This window comes from Amphiprion ocellaris, chromosome 23 (genome assembly GCF_022539595.1).
Source record: "Amphiprion ocellaris isolate individual 3 ecotype Okinawa chromosome 23, ASM2253959v1, whole genome shotgun sequence".
Taxonomy (NCBI): Eukaryota; Metazoa; Chordata; class Actinopteri; family Pomacentridae; genus Amphiprion; species Amphiprion ocellaris.
Genome location: NC_072788.1, coordinates 621,601 through 643,214, shown reverse-complemented (window position 1 = coordinate 643,214; position 21,614 = coordinate 621,601). Strand labels below are relative to the sequence as shown.

At 40.5% G+C, this 21,614-nt stretch overlaps 2 protein-coding genes across 3 annotated transcripts in view; both read right to left on the bottom strand.

Annotated features, from left to right (window-relative positions):
- Positions 1 to 3,201, bottom strand: part of dysf (dysferlin, limb girdle muscular dystrophy 2B (autosomal recessive)) — a 135,488-nt gene extending 132,287 nt beyond the window's left edge. The window contains exon 1 of the mRNA XM_055007930.1: positions 2,958 to 3,201. Within this exon, the coding sequence (XP_054863905.1) occupies positions 2,958 to 3,045 (88 nt within the window). The 5' untranslated portion in view covers positions 3,046 to 3,201. The remainder of the gene's footprint in view (positions 1 to 2,957) is intronic.
- Positions 3,202 to 8,915: 5,714 nt separating this feature from the next.
- znf638 (zinc finger protein 638) overlaps positions 8,916 to 21,614 on the bottom strand; it is a 33,324-nt gene continuing 20,625 nt past the window's right edge. For both annotated transcript variants that reach the window (XM_055007627.1, XM_055007628.1), the window contains 13 exons: positions 20,901 to 20,939; positions 20,678 to 20,818; positions 20,387 to 20,472; positions 19,142 to 19,165; positions 17,789 to 19,013; positions 16,410 to 16,472; positions 12,968 to 15,877; positions 12,824 to 12,896; positions 11,916 to 12,050; positions 11,646 to 11,840; positions 11,143 to 11,250; positions 10,726 to 10,847; positions 8,916 to 9,914 (listed from right to left, as the gene is read on the bottom strand). In XM_055007627.1, the coding sequence (XP_054863602.1) occupies positions 9,840 to 9,914; positions 10,726 to 10,847; positions 11,143 to 11,250; positions 11,646 to 11,840; positions 11,916 to 12,050; positions 12,824 to 12,896; positions 12,968 to 15,877; positions 16,410 to 16,472; positions 17,789 to 19,013; positions 19,142 to 19,165; positions 20,387 to 20,472; positions 20,678 to 20,818; positions 20,901 to 20,939 (5,196 nt within the window). In that variant the 3' untranslated portion in view covers positions 8,916 to 9,839. The remainder of the gene's footprint in view (positions 9,915 to 10,725; positions 10,848 to 11,142; positions 11,251 to 11,645; positions 11,841 to 11,915; positions 12,051 to 12,823; positions 12,897 to 12,967; positions 15,878 to 16,409; positions 16,473 to 17,788; positions 19,014 to 19,141; positions 19,166 to 20,386; positions 20,473 to 20,677; positions 20,819 to 20,900; positions 20,940 to 21,614) is intronic.

Sequence of the window (21,614 nt, the reverse complement as noted above, 5' to 3'; positions counted from 1 at the left end):
AAAAAGGAACAGAAACCAGATTTACTGTTTAGACTGTGGCACCTGGAGTGGATGTAAAACTGTCAAAATGACTCTAAAATTGAGCAGGATTACTTCAAAAATTGTCCAAAATGACTCAAAAATCTGTTTTAAAATGATGAAAAAAAATGTCCAAATGACCTCAAAATGTCAAGATTTAGTCTCCAGATTGTGACACCTGGATGGATTTAAACTGATCTGGTGTCAGTTTTTATCAGAACTCAGATGTGTTTCTCCTCCTAAATGTCATGGTTCTATCTGTTGGACTGATGAAGTTCTGAGGATCAGAACTGATGGAAAAAGTCCATTAAAAAGTGATAAATCTGGACCCACCTCTATGGAACTCTGGAAATATTCCCAGTCTGAAGATAGAACTCTGATCATTGATAAAGTTACTGGAGATGAAGAACCAGATGGTTCTTTGGGGTCATTTTGCTTCTTTTAGTTGAGATTTTGTGTCTCTCAGTTGTAATTTCACCCATTTTTGCCTTGATTTTGCATCAATATGTGGCAGTTTGGTCTCTTTTTGTGGTAATTTTGCATCTTTCTGTGGAAATGTTGTGTCTCCTTGTGGTATATTTACCTCTTTTGTAGTGATTTTGTGTGTCTTTGTGGTAATTTTGGCCCCTTTTTTACAGTTTGGTCTCTTTTTGTGGTAATTTTCCACCTTTTTAAAGCATTTTAGTTGCAGTTTTTATCAGAACTCAGAAGTGTTTTTCCTCCTAAATGTCATGGTTCTATCTGCTGGACTGATGAAGTTCTGAGGATCAGAAATGATGGAAAAAGACCATTAAAAATGGACTTTTTTCCATCATTTCTGAGCTTCAGAACTTCGTCAGTACATGGACCCACCTCTATGTACCTAAAGGACCTGTAACTCTGAAAATCTTAACAGTATGAAGGTAAAACTCTGCATGGCTTCATTAATGTTTTTGGTGATTTACAATCAGCTGATTCTGAGGACTCATATGTTCCTTAAATGATGCTACTTATAAATAAATGTTTTTCTTACGCAAAAAAAAATTATCCCAACTGATGCAGCTTCTGTGTTCACAAAATGTTGTATTGTGGGTTTAAGAGTCGTTTCTGATTGGCTGATTGGTTCCACCGCCACGGTAGCCATGGCAACATTGCTATCTTGTGCTACTAGAACTGCTAACTCTCTCTTGAGAAATGTGTTTTTTATTCAACAAATTCAAAAACAATACTGTGAAACTGCTGGTTTCCGCACTCCTAAACTATACTGACTAGCATTACTGATGTGGTTTGTTCCATGTGTATCTGTGTGTGGGTTTGTGTGTTTGTGTGTTTGCATACTGCAGGCTCTGGCCTATATCGCACAGGGAGACTTTTGTACTCACCGTGTCATGAGTTCATGACACATTTAAATCAGATCGGGGCCAAATATGGTGACCAGGACATCCCCAGTGCTGTATAAATAAACCTTAATCACTGCAATCTGCACATGTCCAAAAAAAAGGGGTGCAGATGTTTCACTGAACAGAAACGGACCATCTTTGAGGAGCACAGAGTGAAATTTCAGTTCATTTAGTAGAGTTTCAGTTCAACCAACACAGCCACAAACCCAACGTAGTGAGGTATGCTGTTAAATAAAAAGTTTAATTTGTAATTATGTGCTTTTTTCAGATGTTTCCTGTTTTGTTAAATTACAGAATAATTCATAAGTTAACATTAGTTACAGTATTTCATCCTATTACATTTTACTGTAAAAGTGTGCAATTTTTACTGTATTTAATCCTGTAAAACCAACTGCTGCAAAAATATCACATCATATATATATATATATATATATATATATATATATATATATATGTATATATATATACATATACATATATATATATGTATGTATATATAATGAGTATTATTAATAGTATTTTTACATACATATATATGTATGTATATATGTGTATATATGTATGTATATATACATATAATAATAATATTAATAATAACATATATACACATACATGCTTCAGATGTGTGGCTGTTTTATGGTCCTTGTGTCCCCCCCCCCACCTCTCTACCTCCATCCCTCTATCTCTTCCTCTCTACCTCTTCTGTTCCTCTCAACCCGTCCAGCCAGCAGCAGATGGTTCCCCCACATAAAGAGCTGGGTTCTGCTCGAGGTTCTTCCCTGTTAAAAGAGTGTTTTCCTGCCACTGTCTCCTTAGGGCTGCTCTGGGGGTTCAGGCATATGGGTTCTGTAAAGTGTCTTGAGACAATTTGACTGTAATTGGCGCTATATAAATAAAATTGAATTGAATTGAATTGAATACATATATATATATATATATATATATATATATATATATATATATATATATATATATATATATATATATATATATATATATATATACATAAATATATATATATGTATGTATATACAATGAGTATTATTAATAGTATTTTTAGTTTCATTTATTTATTTATTTTATGCTCATTTTATTTATTTTTTGTCTTACAGGGTTAAATCAGCAAAAATCATTTGACAGACGTTTGTTACTAAAATAACAACAAACAACTCAGGCAATTATGGGTAAAACTAGAAATATTTACACATATTTGTTGCTATTTTTCCAGTTTATGAATGTTACAGAATTGCAGTATTTTTGAAAGAGATTACTTCTGGTGACCCTCTATAGTCTCTTTGCAGCTTTTGTCTTTTTTCAGGGCAGTGTGTCGGGCTGTGGGGAGCCTGCGGGGCCTCAGAGGATAAACTCTACTGAATGAGAGCTTCTAAACACAACCATGCTTCATCCTGTGTCCCATCCTCAGCTCCCCTCTCTCCCTCTGTCACCCTTTTCTGTCTCAGCCCCACCCCATCACAGACAACTGGCTCGACACTCCAATAATAACCTCTCAGCTGTTCACATTCACTTTAACTTCATACTGCAGACACACTCCATCCGTACCTTCATAGGTGACGCTGCAGTAGGCGTCGCTGACGTCGCTGTCCGGCGTCTGCAGCCGCTCCGCACATAGAATAAACACTCTCAGCATGGCTCACACTCAGATCCTACGGCTCTGGTCCATGTACAGCCGTCCCAAGATCCAACGAGAATCCTTCAAGTGCACACAGATCCACAGAAGTGACGAATGAGGCCTGAGAGAGCGACCAGAGGAGCTGCAGCGCTCAGCTGTCTCGCTCGCCCCACTCATTCTAACTCTCTCTCTCTCTCTCTCTCTCCGACACACACATAGCAGAGTGCACAAGCTGACTCATGAACACACACACACACACACACACACACACACACACACACACACACACACACACACACACACACACACACACACACACACACACACACACACACTGCCCTTTCAATCACAGCTGGCTTAAAGGGCTAGTAACACACACACAGAGTGCTCTTTATTTTCTGGCCACACAAACTCTGCCAACTTAAACCAACACAAAAATGTGCCGAGACGATAATACAGGACAAGACAGGACCACATAATCATAAAGTGGTTTCTATACTACACTCTAATAGGTGGCAACTGTAGAAAAAGCTCTGTAAAAACAAACCAAAAAAAATGCTGAAATCTGATAGCAACGGTTCCAGAAAAAATATCATTTACAAAAACTCTAAGTAACAGTGAAAATAAATGCAATTATCTCTAAAATTATCATTACAAGTGGCTTCAAATACAGTAAAAACGTGTCATTTTACACAAACACACTGTAAATGAACAAATTACTGAGACTTACACTGACTTTATTAATCCCAGGAGGGAAATTCTATCAGTTGTATACAGAATTTCCCTTATTATTTGAAAAAGAAATACAGATGTTTTAAATGTGTGCATTGTGTATAATTTGTCCAACAACATAATAAAAAGGGACAATGTGTAAATCGTGTACAATTTTCCAATTCATAATTATTTGTTTCTTTCAAAAAATGGCAAATATCTGTGAAGTAATTATATTTATAGATGATGGTTCTGTTTGTACAGATACTTATTACAGTGTTTATAAAAAGAAATGTTAAAAATGTTTCTTAAGAACATTCACAAAAAAATCAACCAAAATCCAGCAAATTTCGTTGGATTTTGGTTGATTTTTTTTGTGAATGTTCTTCAAGAAAATATTATTATTATTATTATTATTATTATTATTATTATTATTATTATTATTATTATTATTATTATGTAATCACTTTAGATATTTTTAGGATTTTTTTTTAAAATATTCACAAGAATTGTCTTTCTTCTGTAAATAAAAATTTTAAGGAATTATTGGAATTTTTCTTACTGAAGGTTTTGCAAATTTTCAGAAATTTGGGAAATTTTCTTGACTGATTTTTAAATTTTTTTTCAGACAAGAAAACAATATTTTTTGGTGCCCGTAAATAAGGACAACAGGAGGGTTAGTGACATCAACGATGACTAAAATGTGTTTTCAGACAACTAATGTATGTGAGGGAACACGCTTGTCTGGTCAAGATCACGTCACCATTTTTTATATTTTTGTCATCACAAAAGAAGTGAAAAAAATAACCCACTAAAGTCAAGTTTTTAAACAGCAAATTTACAACAAAGTGTTTTACTATTTACGGTTTATTAGCTGCAGTTCAGGTATTTGTACACAGATGAGCCTCGGGTCCTTCAGGTAGCTGTCAGGATATTTTAATCTTACTGTTGGTAAAGTTGTAGTTTGATTATCATAACACGTTGACAGAATTTCCACTGTTTGGGAATTACTGACTAAACAAGGCTGTTAGTTATTTGGACAGTTTGATGAGCTGCTGCTACTTTACATTTAGTCTTTAATGTGTTTATTATGTGTGTTACCATACATCATATCTCACTGGTTGTTCTGTCTAATGTTGCGTAGATGACAAATATCGTACCTGACACTGATGCTCACGTGTATCCATGGCAACCCATCTCTGTTTACCCCAAGTATCACCATCACAGCTCACCTCTGGAGCTCCGACCCACCCTAGAGGGGTACATCCACGGTGAGCGTCGGTGGAAGCTCCACTGGTCTGGTCTAGCAGATGACACTAAGAAGACAACAGAGGAGCAGTGAAAAACAAGACAAGAACAGCAGCAATAGGCAGCTTTCATCTGTGGAGGTAACGCTGACAGGAAGTGGTGTCTTGTAGGCAGGTACATATTACTGGAAATAAAATGACATTTCTTCTGATTCTATAGCAGCGGTTCTTCAGTCTGACCACAAACAACGTTTCAGGCTGTTTTAAAACAATCTGCAACTTCCTGCAGCCAGCTGGCTTTTAGGCTCAACCAAACTGAAGTGCTGGTTTTTATCTGTACTCCTGCATATTTAACTTCAGGTTACATTTACAGAACATTTCTTTCCAGGTCCAGAGTTTATTTTGCACTCTACAAACTACTTCAATTAAAAAAAAAATGCAAACTGATGCGCTATTTTTTTGTTAAGCCAAAACACATTTGAGTGTAGCTTAAAATGTTAGCAGGTCACTATGCAAGGTCATTTTATAATTAATTTCTACTTTTAGATCTGTATTACACATATCTGTTATTCAATTAACCCTCCTGTTGTCTTCATTTACAAGCACCAAAAATATAGTGTCCTTGTCTAAAAAAAAAATTTTTTTAAATCAGCAAAAAAATTCCCCAGTTTTCTGAAAATTTGCAAAACCTTCAGAAAGAAAATTCCAATAAGTCCTTAAAAGTTTCCCTTAAAAGTTTTATTTTTAAAAAATTCTCCAAATTTGGCAAGAAAATTATTGTAAATATTTTGAAAAAATGAGTAAAAATCTTCCAAAAAAATCCTAAAAATATCTAAAGTGATTCCATATATATCAGTAAAACTTCTGATATTTTCTTTAAGAACATTCACATAAAAATCAACCAAAATCCAGTCAAATTCATTGGATTTTGGTTGATTTTTTTGTGAATGTTCTTAAGAAACATTTTTAACATTTCTTTTTTTCCACCAAAAAATGTTCAAAGATTTCCCAAAAATGTTGAAAATGTGGACATCAGAAGTTTGACTGTGAAAATATTTTTTTTTCCCACATTTTAAAACTTCAACACGGATCAATTTTGACCCGCAGGACAACAGGAGGGTTAATGCTAGTCAAATAGAAAAATTCAGTTATGCCCAACTGTCATTACAGATAAAAATATTGTTTTCTTTCTGGACAAATAACATCACTTGTTTTTCTTGTGTTTCTCATTACAGACGTCTGCAGTGAACATGTGGATATCTGCAGCAGAATTCTGGCTGGATGTGATCTTTATTCCCCCTTAACCCAACACACCTGCATTGTCTTTTTTTTAAGATATCTTAAATTATGTCTGAAGTCAAGTCAAGTCAAAACAATGTTGTTGAAATTTCAAACTGGAATTCTACCATGTCATAATGTAATTACAGATAGCTTGAATTTCTCCCCATGATTGGAGCTCGCTGCACAAAGACCCTGAATGGGAAATCCTTCATAAAAACATTGTATAGGAGGGACAAGTGCAGGTGAACACCTTTACTACCTTAACCATCTTTGAGGACTCAGTGAACCAGGTTTCAAGGCTGCCTCAGAAAACCACATGCGATCATAGCTGCTGACATTATTCCACCAAGACCCTCTTAGCCACCGCCTGGGAAGGTACAAAACACACAGGAGGTTTCAGAATGTTGACTACTGGTCAAAAATAAGTAGGGACGTCAAACAACATCATCTTATTCACCACAGCAGCTGCCTTTATTTCTGCTAACACTGTGCTAACGCTTTGCTGGACCAATATCCAATAGAAAGACTCATATGAGCACAACAATTCATATTAGCCATAAGGACAATTGACATATATTATTGAGTAGTGAAAACTAAAATACGGATATCTCTAACTATCATTTTGACCACTCAGAATAATGTTACTATGTATCTAAAATAAAAATATCACTTGTAAAAATGGCATTTACATCTGTAATTATAATTCCAGATAGTCAAACTCGGCTAACAGGTTGACAGAGGTAGCTAGCAAACACTGGTGTTTCAAAAAGTAAGAAAAAATAAAGTTTGTCTTTCCTTACCCTTTTTAACTCTTGTGTAAGAAAATAGTGGGAAAAAGTCCTGTTTTGTAGGCCATTTCACTACTACTTTGCTTACAAAAACATGGCTTTCCTGAGATGAAACACACAATAGCATAGCAGCTAACAGCCGCAAAACACAACAAGCTAATGCTAAAGTTAGCTTACCTGTGGGTCAACAACTGATACTAAACTCATAGTAGCAGTCAAAGTTATTCAGAATTTACAAATTCTGAGACTTACCCTTTTCGTGGTATTATATTGGTTAGTTGCTCCGCACACAGCAGTTAAAATAACATTTAGCAACGAGTGTACAGGACTGACTGAGAAACTCTGCCAGTTTCACTGATGTAGCCAAAAGGTCTGGACTGGACACAAAATGGCTGACCGTTGTTCAGCAGCTAACAGAAAATAGCTCAACAGGAGAAGATGATCTTTTCCCATAAAATAGCACAAATATTAATAATATACAAAGTTTACTCAGTAAATATATATTTAAAAAGTCAGTTGACTGCCACAAAGGCTTCATATGATATTTTAAATTAAGTTTGCAGTTACTACAAATTTGTAAAATGTTTTATTTTTGTGTAGCACAATAGCCTAGACGCTAAAACAAAAAGCTAATGTTAACATTAAAAAATTGAACAATATCAAAGTCAGTGTTTGACTTAGTGAGCTGCACCCAAAGAAAACGCAGCAAAATGTGAAGATTAAGAATTTTAAAACTCCTCATGTGACTGAGTTAAAGCTGGATGAAGGTTTGACAAAAGACAAACAAGATAAAAGGCAGAGAATGAATATAAAGGGTTGAACTCATGCGATTATTTTAGGTTCACATACACACCTGAAATTTTCTCGCACTTTTTATGCAAAATAATAAAAGCTAAATGTGTGATGAGCATGTTGTACATGGTCGTGGTTGGCTGAAGGCTGTGGGGGATTCCTGTTGCACCTCTATTTATAGTGCTACCTCCAGGGAGGGCAGATATAAATAAGACAGTGGACCACAGTGTGTGTGTGCTCATGTAAACTGCAGGTTAAAGTGTATAAACCATGACTCATCTCATCTTATTTAGACCTAAACAGCAGGTGGAGGTTCAGTAGGACCAGCAGGGCTCTTCATTAAGTCTTTACAAACCACAAAAAAGAAAAAACTGTGTTCTATTATATAAAATCACTACTAATCCTTAATGTTAAATAAGGAACCTACAGTTTTAATTATACAGTAAGATTGAGGCAGGTAGGCAGCATCACCATCTTTGTAGTTGAAATAATGCAAATTTCCCCACTGTGGGTTCAATAAAGGGTTATCTTAACTGTAGTTTTCCCAATTGTTTAGCACCACCAGGGACTAATAATTCTAAATAAATGGATCATTATGTGAATTGTTCTTGGCTTCATCTCTGATAATCCTGCCTGCATCACAGCATCTTCCATCATATCAATTAGAGGCTATTGATCGTCTGTGTTTCCACTGTAATCCAATTTCCTCTCAAATTACTGAGGAGCTGATGGAAGATGTCTAAAGGAAGCTTCAGCTCTGAAAAAAAAACTGACAGGGAAGCAGGAGCTGCAGGGAAAATCAAACTGGACTACTTTGATTTCAGAAAACCTCTGGAAAAGGAATTACAGTTCATTAATTCAGGTCTGACTCCAGCTCTCTGTGGAATAAAGGCATGAAAATCCCAAAATGATCTTGAAAAATGAGAATGCAATACTTTGAATCCATCATTTATCACATGTACAGGTGTTAAAGTTCACTGGATTTAATCCTCAGAATCAGAATTCAAGTTTCAGATTTTCCAACCAGACCTAAAGTTTTAACTGACGTTTTATAAAAACAAACCAAAAGTAAACAGAACAACCCTTTTTTATTAACGTTGGATTTAATGACTTCAGTAAACATGAAGTTTGTCTGATGGCTTCTGTGCTTTTGACAAATTTAAAGAATTAATAATCAGTGTCTCTCTGGAAAACAGATTCTTACATACAGTCAGGACTTGTTTGAGATTAACAAATAATATTATGTACAAAAAGACAGTAAAAAAAAAAAAAAAAGAGGCACTTTGTTCCTGACTGTAAAGATAAGTTTCGTTTTGATGAAAATATAATAAAATAAATACCAGAACATCATTTCTACAGACTGTTCAGTTAAATAAAGGATATTTCACATAAATGAGTCTGTTCGAAGGCAGAAACAACATTTCTTGCTACAGTTTTATGCTGAGGAGTTGATGTGTATTAGCATTAGCATGGCGGCTAATAAACTGCCATAAATTCTACATTTAATTGGTCAACAACATCTCAACCGAAATGTGTAGTTTGCAGAGCGACTATTTCCCATCAGCCCCGGAGCTTCTCTGGATGGATGGCGCCCTCTGCTGGTTTGAAGCTGCACAACAATCAAGTATTTTGGAATCTGGAAGTCAAATTTAGCTCAAATTCAGAGTAAACGTCAAGAAAATCTGTTAAAAAAAACAACTGATGACAGCGTTAAATCTGCAGCCGGCAAATAAAAAGTCTCCGATCGAACGTCAATCTAAGCTGAAACACGACATTTAGTTTGTAGCTCTTTCGAGGGACGTTTCTTCGTCACTGCAGTTTTTAATATTTGTTCACAAAGACGATTCCGCTGATGTCAGCATAACAGCAATAAATCTGCTGAAAAATTAATGATTGAAGATGTGGAACTGAAACAAAAACAGCTGGAAGTCTCATCATGTTTCCCTCGTCCAGCTTCTCCTTTAATTAAACGATAATCAGCCGTTCTAGTTGATCAGTCGGAACTGGAGCTTTGAGGGCTTTCTGTTGACGTTCCTAAAAGTTTCTGTCGAAGCCTCTGGTAATGTTTCTGAAAAAACAAGAACACAAACAGAGTGAAGACGAGAGTTTTAATGTGTTTGAAGCACATCAGTCCAGTTTCACAACCAGAGAGTTAAAGAAAGAAAGATGGAAAGACAGACAGACGGACACTTTATTAATCCCAAGGGAAATTCAAGAAATTTGTCGTTTTAATAGTTCAGCTCCACATGACTTTATCGACATGCAACTCTAATTGTGTTTCCATTAAACTACTGAACAGATGTGGAGGAATTTTTAAAACACCATAAAAACCCATTGTATTAACAAACAGAGTAGAAGAAGCTGCACACTAAACCAGAGTACTACCTAACAAACCTCAAAGAAGAAACAAGCTTCATCTTTCTAGGAAAGAAAAGTCTTCAGGACGTGTTTTCAGTCACAAAACGTTGTGATGTTTGATGATGTCAGAAAGAGCTGATCAGTTATTAAAAGGTTTGCGACATCAGAACTTATCCAGAAAAAGAAGCTTGGATCTCAAAATGTCCATAAAATCAACTAAATGTGAACAAGTTCCCCCAACCTCCTTACAATCAGCTGATTCCTTCAGGTCCTAACCTGAACTTTGACTTTGACTTTGTGTGTGTGTGTGTGTGTGCGTTTTAGTGTGTGTGTGTGTGTTTTAGTGTGTGTTTTAGTGTGTGTGTTTTAGTGTGTGTGTGTGTGTTTTAGTGTGTGTGTTTTAGTGTGTGTTTTAGTGTGTGTGTGTTTTAGTGTGTGTGTGTTTTAGTGTGTGTGTGTTTTAGTGTGTGTGTGTGTTTTAGTGTGTGTGTGTGTTTTAGTGTGTGTGTGTCTGTGCAGACCTCCAGGTTGTGGTAGTGTCTCTGGCTGCTGCAGTGCGTCTCCTTGGCGCTGATCTCGTTCAGGTAGAAAACAGAACACAGCTCACAGAAAAAACCCGACTTAGGAACCACAAACTCCACACCTGCACAACAAACACAAGCATAAACACAACCATCAACACAACCATCAACACAACAAACACAACCATGAACACAACAAACACAACCATGAACACAACCATGAGGAATCCAGAGTGGTGGTCTGAGAGGTCAAAGTGTTGAGTTGTGCAGTTGTATAGTTGTGCAGTGTAGCTGTGCAGCAGTGAGTTGTGTAGTGTTATTGTGCAGTTGTGCAGCAGTGTGTAGCTGTGCAGCAGTGTGTAGCTGTGCAGCAGTGAGTTGTGTAGTGTTATTGTGGAGTTGTGTAGCAGTGTTCACCCAGGGGGCTGCTGCTGAATGGAGGCAGACTGAATTCTCCACCAGGAGACTGACATCGAGGTTTCTTAGCTTCAGGTCCGATCAGCTGCTTCCTGCGTTTGTTGTCGGCTGAGAAGAAGAAGAAGAACATCGAAGAACGTTGAGAAGAACACAGAACCAACCTGGAACATCTGATCTACTTCACATTCATGAAAACATTTTATTTATGTGGTAATTTATGTAAAGTCACATGTGGTGAGTTCAGGAACAGTCAGAAACGTGAACATCTGATGATTATTTCTGTTTGATCAGTTCCTTGTCCAGATAAACAGTTTCATTTAAATGAGTGTTTAAAGCTGCAGGTTTGTGGTTCAGAAGGTTAAAGAAGTGGATCTGCTTCATGGACATTAAACATGCTGCTGACAGTCAGACTCGTGTCTCCACAGACGTCTGATCTTCTACTTCCTGTTCTGCTCCTCAGAGTTCATCTGGACGTTCAGAGTGAATGTGGAACTGAAGTTTACCGTCGGTGCTCCGTCCCTCCTTCTCCTCCAGACGTCCTTCCAGCTGCTGCCCAGCAGAGGCAGCCTCCTCCTGGGCTCCACTCGCTGCTTCCACCTCCGTCCTCTGGATCAACAGCTCGTCGCTCTGAGCTGCAGAAGAATCCATGCTTCCTTCTTCTTCTGGTGTCTCCGTCTTGCCTCTGGTGGATTTTCTCACTGCAAGACGAGACGATAAATGATGAGTGTCCTGTTTCTACTGGACTGAGCAGCAGATGCAGCTGTGGTTGTTACCGGCGCTCTGTCTGCTCCTCTTCTTGGCTCGGCCTCTGGTCCTGGGTGTCGGCGCCTCCTTCTCCTCCTCCTTCTCCTCGTCTTTGGCGTCTCCCACCTCATCCACCGTCACAAAGTTCACGCTTTGCTCCAGAACTACAAATCAAACAGGTTCACACACATCAGACTGAAAACAAACCTGCAGAAAAGTTCAGCAGTCAAATGACTACATTCCCCATGAGCCTCTGCTGCAGACGGACTCCAAACACAAACTGCAGATTAAATTATTACTTTTCTCCATCGTGTGATCTTTTTCTGTTGCATAACAGCATCTTCAGCTCTGTGAAGGCACGACTCTGACAGAAATGCATCATGGGAGTCGTAGTCAATGGTAAAATTAACTCCATTTTATGGTCTTCATGTTTAATCATCACTTTCTAATGCTTTCATATTGTAATGTTTTATAAAACACTTATAACGTTTATTATTATTCTGTTCTACTGTCATTCTCCATTAAAAGGTAAATCTGAACCATCATCAAACCTTAAAGACCTTAAAATGACCAGAATCCATCAGTGATGTGACTGCTGTCCTGAAGCAGAAGTTTTCTGTTCAATAAAGTTGAACCTCTTGAACCTCTTGCAGACCCTTGAAGATGTTCAAGAGGTTCAACTGGACTTCCCTTCAAGGTCAAGGGTCTACCAGAGTCTACTTCTCAGTAGATGTTCCACCTCTCATCCAAGATGAGAGGTGGAACATCTTCAAGGGTCTACCAGAGTCTACTTCTCTGGTAGACCCTTGAAGATGTTCCACCTCATCTTGGATGAGAGGTGGAACATCTTCAAGGGAAGTCCAGCTGAACCTCCTGTAGGTCCTTAAAGATGTTCCACCTCTCATCCAAGATGAAAGGTGGAACGTGGATAACTCACCTGTGCTGCTGTCGTCGTCTTCGTGTTTCTGCTTAACATATTTTGAGGTTTTCTCTTGTTCTTCATCTGCAGCCTGAAAACAGACACAACATGTTGAGCATCACAGTTTCTGTAGGAGAATAAAACTGCCGTTTGAATCCTCACCTGTGGGTTTGAGGAGGCCTCTGATTGGCTCTCCTGGTTGAGAGGGCGGGGCTCTGGCACGCTAAGCTCCGCCTTTCCCTCCTCTTCTTCGCAGATCTCGTCCAGAGTGACGAGTTCCTGCAGCTCTCCCTCCGTGATCTCCGGACGCCGCCCGTCTCCGTCTCCTCCCACCTCATCCAGAGTCAGCAGCTGCTGGCCGTCGGCCTCCATCCTGGTCGTCATGGCGACGGCAGCTTGCTTCTTCTTCTTCAGCTCCTCTTCCTCGGTGCCGTCGTCGGGGTAATCCTCCTCCTCTTCGCTCACTTCGTCCAGGTTCAGAGAGCTTTCTGCAGCCGCTTCCTGTTTGTTCTCGGTTGGTGCTTCGTCTGGTTCTGGACTCTGTTCCTTGTTTTCTGCAGCAGCTGGATGAAGCTCGGCTGTCTGCTGCAGGTTCTCCTCCACTGGTTCTGCTGTTGAGGTTCCTCCAGGTTCTAGGTCTCCTGTTTCTGCTGCAGGATCTTCATCTTTAGTCCAACTTCTTTCCGTCGTCCGTCCGTCCGACTCTTCTGTGTTCGTCTTCTCTTCTTGATCATCTTCCAGAGAATCTACGATCTGGTACATCGGCTCTTCCTCCTCCTCGTCCATCATTGATGCTGAGCTTTTCTTTGTGTTTCTGCTGTCATCTTCACAAACTGTTGACTTTCTGGGACTCTTGGATTCTTCTGTGTGATGCTGATCTTCAACTGTTTCGTCCCCGACAGAGTCCAGAACCTGGTAAGTGGCTTCTTCTTCTTTGGCTGCTTTGTTGGGTTTTTTCGCTGTTTTAACGTCTTTCTTTGGTCGTCCCCTTCGTGGTTTTCCTCCAGTTAGTGGCTGATCGTCCTCCACAGAGTCCAATGTTTCATAGGTGGCCTCCTCCTCCCCTGTGCCGCTCTTCTTCATTGGTGTTCTCTCTTTTGCAGCTGCTTTCTCCTCGTTTGGTTTCTGTGAATCTCTGGCTGGTGTTCGTCTCCTTCTGGTGTCGTCTTTTGTTGGGTTCGAAGCTTCTTTCCTGCTCGTTCTTTGGCTTCGTCCTCTGGTGGATCTCGTGCTGACGGTGGGTTCGTCGACGGCGGCCTCGTCCTCCACGGAGTCTAAAATCTCGTACATGATCTCTTCTTCCTCGTTGGAGTTTTCGGTGACTTCTGAGTAACTCGACGTCTTTTTCTCCTCTTTGTTTCCTCTGGTGGTCCTTCTTCTACCAGACCTTTCTGTGGTGGAGGCTCCGTCGACAGAATCTACCATCTTTTTGAGCGTCTCCACCTCGTCCTCCTTCTTGTCTTTTCCTGCAGCGCTGTCCTTTGTTCGAGTCTCGTGTTTTCTGACCGTCCTGTCTGCTTTCTTTGGCGATTTCTCTTTGTCTTCACTCTGAGATGTTCTGGTCCTCGGGGTCCTCCTGGTTGGTCTGTCGTCTCTTTTAGCTGCTGCTTCTCCTCTCTTGGTTCTTCTCTCCTTGTTGTTGCTCTCTGACTCCGTCTCTGGCTGATCTTCCACAGAATCGATTACCTGGAACAAATCTTCTTCTGTGGTCGTGTCTGCTGTAGGTTTCTGGTTGTCTCCTTCTGTCCTGGTTTGATCTTCCACTGAATCCAGAATCTCAAAGGTTCCTTGTTCAGAAACATCTGTTGAAGCGTCTTTGTCGTCTCGGCCTTCAGGAGGCTTTTCTTCACTGTCTGGGCTTCGACCTGCATCTTTGGAGGCTTTGCAGGATTCTTCTGAAGGCATTTCTTTGTCTTTGGTCCTCCTTCCCCTGCTCCTCGGAGATTTCCTGCTTTTTGTGTCTTGATTCTGATCGGCTGAATCTTCAGCAGCAGATTTATCAGAGCCGTCCACTGCTCTGCTCGGGTTTTTCTCCGTCGGCTGTTTCACTTCCATCAGACGTTGCTCGTCTTGAACTGCAGCTTCTTGGTCTTCGGTGATGCTCTCCAGCATTTGGACAGAAGCATTTCCTTCTTCTGGAGGAGCTCCACCTTCTTTCTCCACCCTGTCCAGGACCTGCTGGCCTCCATCATCCAGTCTCTGCTCTGACTGAGCTTCATCTGGATTCTCTTCAGTCGTCTGTTCGTCTGTTTGCTCGTCCACTGAATCCAGGATTTGGTAATCTTCTTCTTCTTCCTCCTCCTGCTCCTCTGTGTGTTTGTCAGCTTCCTCCTTTTTCCTTTCTTTGCTCATCTTCACCTCTTTGAGCGACTCGTTCTTCAGATCGGTCTGCAGACTCCGTGTTCGATTCGTCACCTCTGAGTCCTGTCTCTGTGCAGGAGGAAGCATCTCTGATGAAGCTTCTGTTTCCATCTCTGACTCCACAGTTTTTGCAGCAGCGCTCTCTGCTGACACCTGGTGGTCAGACTTTGCCGCTGCGCTCTCGATGGGTTTTTCTTCTTCTCTGTGCGACTGATGACTTCCTGCTGCCGTCTTTGCCGATCGCGTCCGGCAGCTTGAGGATGAAGACTGCGACGCTCTGGCTGGAGACTTGGTGCTTCTCGGCTGAGCTCTGTGACCGGAGGAGGCCGGAGGTTCAGCTGAGGTTCTACCAGCAGCAGAGGGTTTGATGTGGGATCTGCTGGGCTCTGATGAGTCTTGGTGCCTCTTTGGCGACGCAGACTTCGAGCTGGAAGACGAGCTGCTTCTCACGGAGGCTTTAGTGGGCTTGGACGAAGGGGAGGACGAAGAGGCTGAGCTCTTGGAGTCTTTAGAGGACCTGGTTGAGGCCTGTTTGGCAGCGTCGGAGCTTTCTTGTCCTTGTCTGTCTCTGGAGGTCCGCCTCGATGAAGAGGAGCTTTGGTCATCGTCGACGATTTCATCAACGGTGACAAAGTCCTCCAAGTTAAAAGTCTGCTCCTCCAATGAAAAGAAGTCTGAAGAATCAACGCTGGCTGTGAAATCAGTCGGATCCTGATGGAGAACAAAGAACGTCGTCTGGACAAACAATCGACTTACTGACCCACCAACAGACAGAACTGACACTTTACTGACCAACGCTGCTGTTAACAAGGACTGGAAGGAAAAACCATCATTCAGGGCTGCAGGTCTGCTTCATTTATGAACACAGACATTCAAATAATAACTTTATTTGCATAAAACTAAGTTACAAAGAGCTTCACTATGAAACTAATTCAGACAAATAAGACCCAAAGTCATTAATAAGATAAAATAGTTACTTCAGGACAAGATGGTTTTATTTTATTTAGCACATTAGTCCAAGTCATTTCAGTAAAAAAGAATCATGATCTGTGTTCCGAAAGTATCACAACAAGTAGAAATGTTGGACTCCAGACTCTGTCCTGTTATTTATGGTGTGACTTTAACTCAATTTACATATTATGCACTAAAAACATGCAAAAATGATGAAATCTTCCTTATATAAATATCGTATCCCTCAAATCACAAATGGAAGATTTTAGGATTAAAAAACCCACATTTTTACCTTTTCTTGTGCCATGTCTTCACTCTTTACACTTTTGGAGCTTGTGCTGTTTCTGTTGGAGCTCTGAAAAATCAGGTTTCAGGATTCATGATAAAAAATGTAAAATACAAACAAACATGAAGGTGAGAGAAGATTCTAATTGTCTTTTCAGTGTTTTATAGCAGTTTTCAGGGACTAAATGACTCAGGTTTAATGCTAATCAGTGATGGTTTCTGTTCTGAGATGCAGCAAAAAGTTTTAGTCTCAGTTTAAACTAGTTCATAAAATAAATGACACATTTATTTGTTATTTTATATTTCATTAAAAACATGAACTGGGTTTCTAATGAGGGCTGCACAGTGGCATAGTGGTTAGCACTTTCGCCTTGCAGCAAGAAGGTCCCTGGTTCGCGTCCCGGCTTTCCTGGGATCTTTCTGCATGGAGTTTGCATGTTCTCCCTGTGCATGCGTGGGTTTTCTCCGGGTACTCCGGCTTCCTCCCACAGTCCAAAAATATGCTGAGGTTAATTGATTATTCTAAATTGCCCGTAGGTGTGAATGTGAGAGTGATTGTTTGTCTCTGTATGTAGCCCTGTGACAGACTGGTGACCTGTCTAGGGTGTCCCCTGCCTTCGCCCGAGTCAGCTGGGATAGACTCCAGCCCCCCCCGCGACCCTAGTGAGGATTAAGCGGTGTATAGATAATGGATGGATGGATGGGTTTCTAATGATGTCAAACGTGACATCATGATGTCCAGTGAATGTTCATGATGAGACCTCAGCATCACTAAGTGCAGCTTTACAGCAATAACCAACAGTTTACTGCAGTTTCACCTTCATATGCTGCTGAATAAATAAAACTGGAGGGTCAGAATTCAGGAAACATGTTGCTGCAGTGTCTCAGATTCTTCATAAATGCGTTCACTAGGGACACAAAATTGGTCCAAAATGACTCAAAAATAGTTCAGATTAACTCCAAAATGGTCCAAATGGTTCACGTGGTCCAAAATGACATAAACCCTTCCTGAGCGTGACTCCAAAATTTGCAATACATTTTAGAGCCAACTCTGAGTATCAGTATTATGGGATGCATCGTAGTTTGAACAGTAAAAGTTTGAGCACTAACTCCTGTGACAGAATTCCATGCTTTCAGACCTGAGAGTTTTTCTATTTTTACCCTGTCAAGCCATTTTCAGAGTTCAATAGCTCCAGAAATTTAACTCCTACAGCCATGAATCTTGATAAGGACACAGAAAAAACACATAAAACTCTCAAAATCCTGTCAAAAGTTTAACAGAACTTAGTTTTGGATCTAAATTACATCTCAGTCAACTCCGTCAGCTGTCTAAACAACTCATTCTGTTGTTTCCCACATGTCGACCCGATTAAAGCCTTGTCTCACCTCTCTGTCTTCGCTCGGCGTCCCGCCTCTTAGAGCCAGTCGGTGCTGACGGACTGCTGCTGCGATCACCTTGAAAACGTCCTCGTTGATGGTAGGAAGTTCTGCCTCCTCGGTCTTCACCTCCCTGGTGGCTGAAGGATCAGAGCTGGAAGCAGCAGCGACGGTGTTTGCATCAGCAGAACAGACTGAAGCTGCTGCTGAAGCCTCGTCCTTCACTTCTACTTCATCCATCTTCTCAGGAGGAATCTTGGAGTCCACAGTGACCTGAAAAGCTGGTTTCTCTTCACTCTTCTTCACTTCTTCTTGCTCAATGTTCTCAGGAGGAATCCTGGAGTCCACGGAGACTTCTGATCTTGGTTTATTGTCACTTGTCTTCACTTCTTTCTCCACACCTTTAGGAGGAATCCTGGAGTCCACGGAGACTTCTGATCTTGGTTTATTTTCACTTGTCTTCACTTCTTTCTCCACATCTTTAGGAGGAATCCTGGAGTCTACACTGACCTCAGCAGATGGATTCTTTTTGCTCTTCTCCAAATCCTGAGGAGAAATCCTGGAGTCCACAGTGACCTCAGAAGCTGGTTTCTGTTCGCTCTTCTTCTGCACATCTTTAGGAGGAATCTTGGAGTCCACGGAGACTTCTGATCTTGGTTTCTTTTCACTCTTCACTTCTGTCTTCACATCCTTAGGAGGAATCTTGGAGTCTACACTGACCTCAGCAAATGATTTCTTTTCGTTCTTCTTCACATCCTGAGGAGGAATCCTGGAGTCCACGGTGACTTCTGATCTTGGTTTCTTTTCACTCTTCACTTCTGTCTTCACATCCTTAGGAGGAATCTTGGAGTCTACACTGACCTCAGCAAATGATTTCTTTTCGTTCTTCTTCACATCCTGAGGAGGAATCCTGGAGTCCACGGTGACTTCAGAAGCTGGTTTCTCTTCACTCTTCTTATCTTCTACTTTCTCCATGTTCTCAGGAGGAATCCTGGAGTCCACAGTGACCTCAGATGCTGGTTTCTGTTCACTCTTCTTCTGCACATCTTTAGGAGGAATCTTGGAGTCCACGGTGACCTGAGCAGATGGTTTCTCTTCGCTGTCCTTCATTTCTACATCTGCTGGTGCTGCTGTGATGGATTCAGATCCAGGGTTTGAAGGACGAGGCTGAGCTTCACGTGTCACCACCAGATGACTTGAACGGAGGCCACGACGCTGGTTTAGACTCCTCACTCTGGAATTAAATGAACAAATACTGTCTGAGTTGTTGAACAATGATCACACTGGTTGTTGTCATGGTTTTGTTGACATATTTTAACGTTTTGAACTTGACTAGACATGAGTATGAAGTGAAATACTCACGACTCGACACGTCCAACTCTCTTCCTGTTCAGGATAAAAAGGAGCTGGTTAGGAAGCAACTCGTAAAGACGTAAAGAAACTTCTAGAAAGATCTAGCTGGGATTTAGATTTTTTATCTACGCTAACTTTATTCATTGAAGCAAAGTTTTACCTTCATACTGTGAATATTTTCAGATCTACAGGACCTTCAAGTCACAGTTTTTAGAATCTTTAGAATAAGGACACATTTTCAGTCATTTGCTACAATTTTTAAGTCATTTTAGACCATTTTGATTCATTGGAACAAATTTAGAGCAATTTTGAAACCACATTTTGTCATTTTGGACAAATTTGTGGACCTACTAGTTTCTATTTCAGTCGCAGGATTTTAATAATTTATGTAACTTTAAAGCAAAACATTCAAATGTAATAATCTGCAGCATCTTCCATCTTAATACATTTAATATTTATGGGTTCTTGGTCAGACAGAACTACATGTTACAAGATGCCAGCTTTGATTTAAGAAACTGACGGACTTTTTTCACCGTTTTCAAACCAACTTTGAGCATCAGTATTATGGGATGTATGGTAGTTTGAATAGTAAAACTGCAGCAGTTTAATGACATAGAGTCCTAGAAAAAATCATTGGTTCCCTGGATGTGTTTCTGTTTCAATTTGGCCAAAACTACTGAACAATTGTTCAAAAAGTCTCAAACATCCAAACTGGCTCCAAAGCTTTCCAAAACACCAAAAGTTTCCCAGAATAACTCAAGAATTGGTCCAAAATGGATCAAAAATGGCTCCAAAATGGTCCAAAATTACTCAAAAATGATTCAAAATAACATAAACCCTTCCTGATTCCAAATTTTGCAATACATTTTAGAGCCAACTTTGAGCATCAGTATTATGGGATGTATCGTAGTTTGAACAGTAAAACTGCAGCAGTTTAATGACATAGAGTCCTAGAAACAATCATTGGTTCCCTGGATGTGTTTCTGTTTTCTGATAATTCACCAGAGAAAACTTTCAAAAGTGCATTGTGGGTAAACAGGTTCATATCAGCATGTGTGATAGGTGGTTGGTCAGAACAAGTTCTAGACAATGAAAGGAGCATTTTTACACACACAAGATACCAGGATCATCTCGTAGACACGATTTCTTTTGTGGCAAAATCCTTCTCAAATGTAGAAATATTTTCCCTCTGAGGCACGGATCAGTTTTTCATGGAATAATCTCTAATTTATTTTAATTTCGGAACACACATACCAAGTTTCCACTGCAGTCAAATGGTGCTGTGAGGCCGACTCCACCACCTTTGTTACTCCACTGGGTTCAGACATCTCAATGAGAACCTGAGGCAGAAACACGGTCATGAACAACGAGAGCCAAAGAAACAGAGGAGACAGCCATGTAAAAGCCATAAGAATCATTTGTTTTCTGAATATTCAAGCACAACTGTGGTCCTCAGTGATGTTACAGAGAAGTTTGAGAGTAATCCTGACACAGCTGGACTCAAACCAGGAGCTTCTTTCCTACAAAATGTTTGTGTCGCCGTACCCGGTTGGCGAGCGGCAGGAAGCTGATGAAAGAAGCGATGGATGAAACCACGTGCATGACCAGCATGATGAGGTCCATGGTGGTCTCAGAGATCTCCACACACAGCAGTCGGTCCTCCAGAGACTCCAGCTCTGGAACGTGCTGGAAAACAACCAACAGTCGGTGATGAGGACCAGGAAGTCCAGAAGAAGCTGCAGATCTGTATAAAGGATGAACCACTTACGGCGTTGCTCCACTTCATCAGATTTCTGTACATGACCTCCTGCAACAAGATCACAACACAGGACTGTCAACAGCACCTTTAAAACACATCACGCCTGCATTTAGCCATGATATCTTATTGTTTGTTGTATTTCATTTTACATTCTTATTATTTTTATTGTTTCGGTCTGGAACAGGTGCTCAATGCATTTCACTGCACATTATAATATGTACAATTGTGTTTGTGATAAATAAAGGTCTTGAATCTCTATTTGATGCTTAAGCTGTTAATTTGAAAATTGTACATCTAGCTACAGCTGTTTAGTTGCAGTTTATCCTTTGGGTTTTGTGAATGTTCAATTTAATCCAGTGAAAAATTAGCAATTTCTGAGGCGTTACGAACCAAGCCGAAAAGTCGGCTCTTTCCTCCGTTAGCTCACCGCCTCTGACCTCACGGACCGAACCGAATATTCGGGTCGTTCCTCCGTCCGTCCGTCCGTCCGTCAACACTCCGTCCGTCAACCCACCCACCCACCCATCCATCCTGGACGTCACAGAGCGGACCGAATATCCGGAGCCCAGAAAATGCTATTCGGGCCAGCCCTACCTGTTGCGCGCCCATCTTTCAGTACTCATGAGTTAAGTAACATAAAGCATGTCGCAAACCCGCGTGAGAATCAAAGAACGTAAAGCAGCGTCATGTCGCAAAAACCACAAGACGGAGTTTCTTTGCGAA